This window comes from Alligator sinensis, unplaced genomic scaffold (genome assembly GCF_000455745.1).
Source record: "Alligator sinensis unplaced genomic scaffold, ASM45574v1 scaffold358_1, whole genome shotgun sequence".
NCBI lineage: Eukaryota > Metazoa > Chordata > Crocodylia > Alligatoridae > Alligator > Alligator sinensis.
This window is the reverse complement of record NW_005842121.1, coordinates 2002737-2010168: the sequence shown is the minus strand read 5'-3', so window position 1 is coordinate 2010168 and position 7432 is coordinate 2002737. Positions and strand designations below refer to the sequence as shown.

General features: G+C 40.8%; 1 protein-coding gene across 2 annotated transcripts in view; it reads left to right on the top strand.

Annotated features, from left to right (window-relative positions):
- Nucleotides 1–7432, top strand: part of FERMT2 (fermitin family member 2) — an 83985-nt gene that overhangs the window by 6324 nt on the left and 70229 nt on the right. The window contains exon 1 of one of the 2 annotated variants that reach the window (XM_025205627.1): nucleotides 6927–6963. The exons of the other annotated variant lie outside the window; for it this stretch is intronic. Within the exon in view, the coding sequence (XP_025061412.1) occupies nucleotides 6942–6963 (22 nt within the window). The 5' untranslated portion in view covers nucleotides 6927–6941. Of the gene's footprint in view, nucleotides 1–6926; nucleotides 6964–7432 lie in introns of those variants that run through there. 2 annotated transcript variants of the gene reach the window in all.

The window sequence follows — 7432 nt, the reverse complement described above, 5'->3', positions numbered from 1 at the left end:
TCCCTTCTCATCAGTGCAGAGGCAGAAAGGGATCTTGGAGTCATTATTGATCCCAAAATGAACATGGGCCGCCAATGTGGGGACGCGCTCAGGAAGGCCAACCGCACCTTGTCATGCATCCATAGATGCATCATGAGCAGGTCCAAGGAGGTGATCCTCTCCCTCTGTGCGGCACTGGTCAGGCTGCAGTTGGAGTACTGCGTCCAGTTCTGGGCGCCGCACTTCAGGAGGGATGTAGACAGCATGGAGAGGGTCCAGAGGAGGGTCACTCGCATGATCGGGGGCAGCAGGGTAGGCCCTACGAGAGGCTATGAGACCTGAACCTGTTCAGCCTCCACAAGAGAAGGCTGAGAGGGGATCTGGTGGCCGCCTGCAAGTTTGCCCAGGGGGACCAGCAGGCAATGGGAGAGTCCCTGTTCCCCCGAGCACTACCGGGGATAACAAGGAACAATGGCCATATGTTGACGGAGAGTAGATTCAGGCTGGATATCAGGAAGCAGTACTTCACAGTCAGGGCAGCTAGGAGCTGGAACCAACTTCCAAGAGAAGTGGTGCTTGTCCCTACCCTGGGGGTCTTCAGAAGGAAGCTAGACAGCCACCTAGTCAGGGTTGTTTGACCCCAGCATCCTTTCCTGCCCATGGCAGGGGGTCTGCCTGGATGATCTGCTTAGGTCCCTTCCAACCCTACCAACTACGAAACTATGTTTTGACAGAAGCAGTTGGTGTGGGGTTAAGTAATGTCTGGCAGATAATGTAAAGGTTTACCAGGTATGCTTGCAGAGCTGTACAATAAAAGGATGCGTCTTTGTCAGGGATTCTTTCTATAAAGATGCCTGCATGTTAGCATTTGATAAAGATGTTGTTTATTGGGGGCGGGGAAGAAAGCACAATTATTGGTATCTAATAAAAACAGTTAAAGGCAGTGGGGAATAGATTAAAGAAAACTAACTGTTTTTGGAATTTTGAGTCTTTCTGTATTGAAAGTTAAACAGATCTAACATGGAAATCTCTTGGGTGTTTTTCATGAAAGCCAGCAAATGTGACAAAAAATCCCATGTGTGTGAAGAGAGATTTACTCATCTGTCTTGGGCCTGAAATGCATGGTTCCTAGGAGTCTGTGGCATCTTACCTTTATGTGCGATAAATATAAAACTGCTCTTGATGAGTTGTTGATAGGCTTTTATGTAGAGACACTAAGGTCTTTTCTGATTTAGCTTTTTATGAATCGCATCCATGCTTGTGACTTCCTGTCATTAAAAAAAAATGTCACTGGCAACATTTTGCCTCCTCTCATTTTGACAATGAGTTGTCAGGTGCGGTGCGCTTTGCTACATTTGTGTTTGCTTATGGGACATGTCCAAAATGAAGGGTAGGGAAGGAGTTGCATGCAGTATCAAATATTTTTTTATCAGTATAGCTCAATTGTATTCCTGCTTGTGCTTAAAACTTTGAAATGAGACTCCAGTTCATGAAATCAGTCAAGAAAATCTTATGCTCTGTAGATTTATTTTATGTTCCGTCTGTCCTTCTTACGTTGCCAGTAAATTTAGTGGTATCGTACCTCTTTAGGGAAGATCAGTTGTACAATTTGAAGCAACAAGTCATCTTTTTTGTCTTAATGGAACATTTTAGAAGGTTATGAATAAGGTACCAAGGAAACGCAATGCTATTGATTACCATTTTTGAATTTGAGGCTTTATAGTACTTGATAAACTGCCTTGTACACTGAATACTTTATGCAGAAAATCATTATCTTGAACTTGCAATGAACCCTTTTTAAACAATTTAAGATCTAATAAAAATTTAGTCTAAACCTAGATTTAAGAAAAGAAAAGTTTAGCATTAACACCCGAGATCCTCTATTGCCCACATTACAGAACATGGTCCAAAATGACTTTGTCTCCACTGCTGCTCTCTTCCTTACGGCTCATTCCATTTACTTCCAACTTCTGTGAGAAGGCTTAAACGAAGGGCAGTTGGTGACCGAGTTTGCTTTCCCATAATACAAGAACAATGGGGCACTTGAAACTGAGAAGTAACAAACATAATATGGCTATAAAGGAAAATCTTTTCTTATACAATGTATAATCAAGCTGTTATTCTCAGTGCCCCGGGGGGAGTGAGACAAGGCGTTTATTCAATAAAGATTAGCTCTTGCTTTCAGAGCATCTACACGTAACTTGAACAAAGTTATAAGAGTTACAGCTTCTGATCATAAGCTGATCATCTCCATGCATCAAAAGGAAACTTACTTTTAAAAACCAACCATTTAAGCAGTCCTTAATATTAATAATATACGCTTATATAACTTGTTGTTATAAAGGACTGCTCTGTATGAACCCCACACCTTATTTAAGGGTGCATACACTTGAAAAACTGCTTACGTTTTTTTGAGGCATGGTAGTGAGTGGTTTTCCTTGTATAATGCAGTAAATGGCTCAATGTGCTAAAATTCCATAAATTTCCTTCCTAAACAGGAAATGACTTGTACAGTTTGGCATGCTCTCTGTTTAACAGGCAGTACTTGCTCCTAAATGCAACTTCAGCTACTTGAGTCTTGAGTAAAAAGTATTTGTCAAACATTTAGTATTTTTAGTGATTTGAATGGTCATATATATTTTAATTTTGGTTCAGGTCACTTTTAAATAGGAGTACTTAAAATGGTCTGGGAAGATGTCAGCTAATGACCACAAAAGGCATCTATCAAAGGTATGAGAGGGGTGGAAGGTGGCGTGGGGAGGGCTTGAGGTTTGGCTTGTGGTGGGGGCCAAAATTATCCTTCCTTCAAAAACTGCCAAACACTCCCTGTTTTGAGAAGTGCTCTGTATTCTTAAATTCTTTAAACTAATAGAGCACCCTGTGTTTACTCTCCCAGGCAAGAAAATATAATCCCTTCTTCAAGACAGTAGTGGCCCCTCGCATTAAATGGCTTAATAATTTGTTGGCAATATTATCTTTTGCTTTTGATGTATGCAAAGCTCTCCTTTGACCTAGAACAATTCAATATCTAGAATACAAATGGAAGATTTTTCTGAGCGCTAAAAGACTGTCTCCATTTTCTCATTTAGTTATTAATTTAAACAGTTAGTCTTATGCATTCAGATTGAACCCTCAGATGGATCTGGGTGATCAGTAGACCCCTTGCCTCAGCACTGAGCTGTCTTGACTCCATACAGATACAGTAAATTGCAGAATCAGAGCTTAAGTGCTGTAGCCTTTATTTACATAAGTGAAATATTCACCTCTGCCTCCAAATGTCTGAAAACTGGATACGTTTTCATCAACTTTAGCGAAAAATATTAATTGATTTAACCAGTATTTGCAGATGGCTGTATAATCTTGTATTTAACAGTCTGTCCCCTTTGTGTGCAGTCTGTACTGATGGTCAAGTCAAACAGAAAGAAGTAGCTCAAAGCTTGGATGACACTGGCATCCGGTACCTGCAGATGAGGGAGAATTCCCACAGATCTCCGTTGTCTTTTGTTATCAATTTACTTGAGTGGGGTTCAGTTTTTTTTTAAGCAGATGACATGGGTAGCTTTCTAAGTTCCAATTAACTGTTTGCTTGAAACAATTATCTCCTGTTTCTCCATAACTTAAAGGCTTGTGCAGTATTGGAAAGAAAAATCTGGGAGCTGGTTTCCTTTAGTAGACTGCAACAGTCTTCTCATGAATACCAAAGCAAAGCTTGTGTTATACCACAGACAGGAAATTGTTGGGTTGCAGTTTAGACCCAGCCCAAATCAGTAGCTTCCTCTTAAGACTTTCAGGTTTCTGTCTTACGTAATGTGTTAAAATAGTCTCACTTCTGGAATGATGCTTGCTTCTCTTTCTATATTTTAAGTTGTTTGATTTTATGCAAAGAGGTCTTTTAATGTGTTCATACATTTCCCTTTCTGTTTCTTCCCTCTCCTCCCTCCCAAACCACCTATTTATTTTCTAGCTTACCATTTTACTAAAATGTTTGATATTCTCTTTCTGCCCTGTAAAAATCTTTAGAAGTATTCTGTGGTGACTAGTACTTTCAAAAGGTGAATTCAACATGTATGTATTACAGATGAATCTGAAAATCTCCTATAAACTTTCTATTGGGTGATAAGTCACGCTTGGCTGTGTTTTTCCAACTGCATAGTGGAAAATGCTGGGGTTTTGGTTGTAGCCATGTTGGTCTAAGGACAAAGGCAGGCAAGCTTCTTTGGGTAGATGTGATCTTTTTAGAACAACTGAGTAGTTGGGAAAAGTTCTTAGCAAGCTTTTGGGCAAAAATGCTTCATTATTGTTGCCAAGGTACGAATCTGTGTTGAGTATGTATGGGGTGTCTTCCCTCTTCTGAGGTGGACAAGGAAAAAGTAGTATATAGGGTTTGAATAGAAAACGGATTAATGATATGGAAATATCTTCTTAGTTGCGTGATGTTTAATCCTAAAACCTTCCTAATCGGTTTGGGAGTTTCGTTTATAAATGCCTGTTGCTATGACTTTTGCTGGGTAGCTGTTTAGTTGATGCCTCATGATAGTGGGTCTCATGTGGGAAAGTAGATTGAAATGCATGCCTCTTGCCATAGAGAAAAAATAGCTTGAGTACCTTGCTTTCCTGTGCTTGCATAACAGTCATTTCTCTTTCAGTCACAGGTACACACTAGGATAACAGCCCAGGGTGACTTTTTATGTCACTTCCTGATAGTCTTTGACGCATGTTTTTTATGACCCGAGGTAAAAACCGGGGTAATTATGTGAGTGTAATTATTTTCCTTGGAGCTGGGTGGATTGGGTATGTGCAGAAGTTGAGGCAGAGGCTATGAAGAAATATTTGCACTTAAAGTCATTACGACCTCCTAGGCAGCAGTAGTTTGAGCAGTATTGTAAACTTGTAACTGTGGGGCAGGAATAATGTGCAGGAGAGGGGTGGCTGTTGTTTTATAAGAGCTGGTTGGGGTTTGACTAAATATCTTTGTCAAAAAAGCCGATTCATTGAAACAGCCTGTTCATAGCAATGGATGAATTTCCCATGTCAAAAATACTTTGGCAAAAACCCTTATACTCAGATGTTATCCCGATTCTTCTGGACTTTTCTATACAGCTAAACTAATAATTCTATCTTCAGATCGGGGTTTGAGTAGTACATAGCAAATAAGTCGCAGAGCGAGATGTTGAACAGCAACGTGGATTTCTCTGCTGCTGTGACCAGTACCTGCACTAACTCATTTAAATCTAGCTGGGATTTGTCTAGTGACACTCCATTCACAGGAATGACTGCACAAAAGATGTATTCAAAGGCTATTCAGTAGCACAAACATTTGAAGAGATTGTGTTTGAAGAGTCTAGTGACAGCTGGATATTGTAATGTGATTGATTTTCAAAAGGAGCAGCTGACTGTATGAATTGCTGCAGCTATGTATTCTTTGGTATAGCATCAAATAGTACACATGTAAATAGTGTGTAACAATTTAAATGGGTTTCTGCAAACCATTGTATCCTTCTTTCTGGAGTCTTCATCCAGAAAAGTGGGTAGTTGTTTCCAATTTTGACAAAACACACTTGTCAGTATGACCAACACAAGCTAATCATCTTTGGTCCTTCTTATGGCATGTGGCAGTGTTATTTCTCTCTTTGCAATACATTCTTTGTCTTCAATGCAAATAGCTTCTAGCATAATGTTTCAGTCATTTAAAGTTGAGAAGTTGCTAATTCTTCAACAAGCCAGGTCCCCTTCTGTAGATTACAGAATGTCAGACTGAATCTTTCTTTTGAACTTTTCTGCTCTTGCAGGTATGCAGATGAATTCATTGACAGTCCAAACCCAAAAAACGTTGTATGGCATTTTGCACCCAAACTAAAACCGTATCAAACCAACTAAGCAACCTGGTTTTTCAGGCATCAAGCACTCTTCCTCAAGTCTGGAGGCATTGATGCCCAATAGCTTGTCCAGCAGCTCTCTCAACTATACAGTTAGTCCTTTAAGATACCACAAAATATTTGAACAGTCCCTGGACCATCATGATGACTACAGCACTTCAACTCTACTACAGCCTGAAAGATATTGAGATTTGCTGTTTAAAGTGGAAAATCCACAACCTGAAGAAGGAAGAAGACAGACTACACAGTGACATCTACTTAGCCTGTGTGAGAAACATAACATCATCCCCTGGGGTCTTACCACCTGTAACTCTCTGGCTAATGCACACAACTCCAAATATGCAACACAGCTATGTCAGAGGACCTCAGAAAAACTGAGAAACCATTTTCTTCAACTAACCCCGACTAAAAGAGACCAACTAAAAAAAACACATCTTGCTTGAGACCTTAGGGAGGAGCCCTTGATGTCCAAAAACGTATCCAACAACTGTCACGACAATAAAAGCTATCACAAAAAATCCTTGCCTCTCAAAAAAATACATTTCCCAAAACAGCCTGGTTTTTATTTATAATATAAATATAACTCTATTCTATTTGATATATCAAGAGGCATGGCAACCTGCCTGAAACACTAGAGGGGTAGAGGCTGGCTCATGCTATATAGTACCATACTTTTCAGGTAGTTCCATTGAAATCAATAGAGGGGTAGTTAGCCACGTTCATCTGAAGTCAGGTAGAAGGCAAGGCATCTTAGGCCTCTGCTACATGTCTTAGTCAATTAACTGGTTAATTGCACAATAAATTTAGACTAGCCACAAGTGCAAAGGAATTATTACACCATAAAAATGACTATCCAGCTATAAAAAGAGCTAACCAACCGCAAAGTTAGTGCTTAAAAATGTGTAACAACTCTATAGCTGGTTTCTATCCAGTTTTATTTGAATGTGTGGCATGACCCTTAGAAACTAACTGGTTCAGAGAGGCATAAGCTTTTGTAGGCAACAGCCTATTTAGTCAGATGTACGCGTCACCTTGTGCTGCCTCTTACTGAAGTCAGTGAGACTGCTTAAGGAGTAACATGAATGTATGGACTTACTTCACAGACCAAGTAAGTGCATCATCTTGAACAGCCCCAGTGATACTAGCTAGTGTGAGTCTCTTCCCGCGCCCCCCACCCCCTGGCTTCATGCACCCCCACTTGCTGCATGAGCCACCCTGGTCCTGTCAGCTGCAACAGCTGCTTGCCCGGCTTGTGCTTGAATTTAAGATGAGGGGTTTTTCCCCCTCATGCTACATGGAGGGGGGGGGGGGGGGGGGCTTATCTTAGATTCGAGTAAATATGGTAATTGAGTTCATACCAATACAAGTCATTGCCTGGCTCTGCTTTTTTTCAGAATACTGCTTTTCAGTAGGCTTAGGGGTGGTTTTTTGCCATTGTTGATTATATAGAACTAGCTAACTGTCTGTCAAGAATGACGGATTTCGGGGAGTGTTTACATGGCCCCCACCCCCCGGCCCCCCGCTCACCCTTTGGCGCCAGCCATGTAAAGACTCCCTCTGCCACCACCACGCCCCCC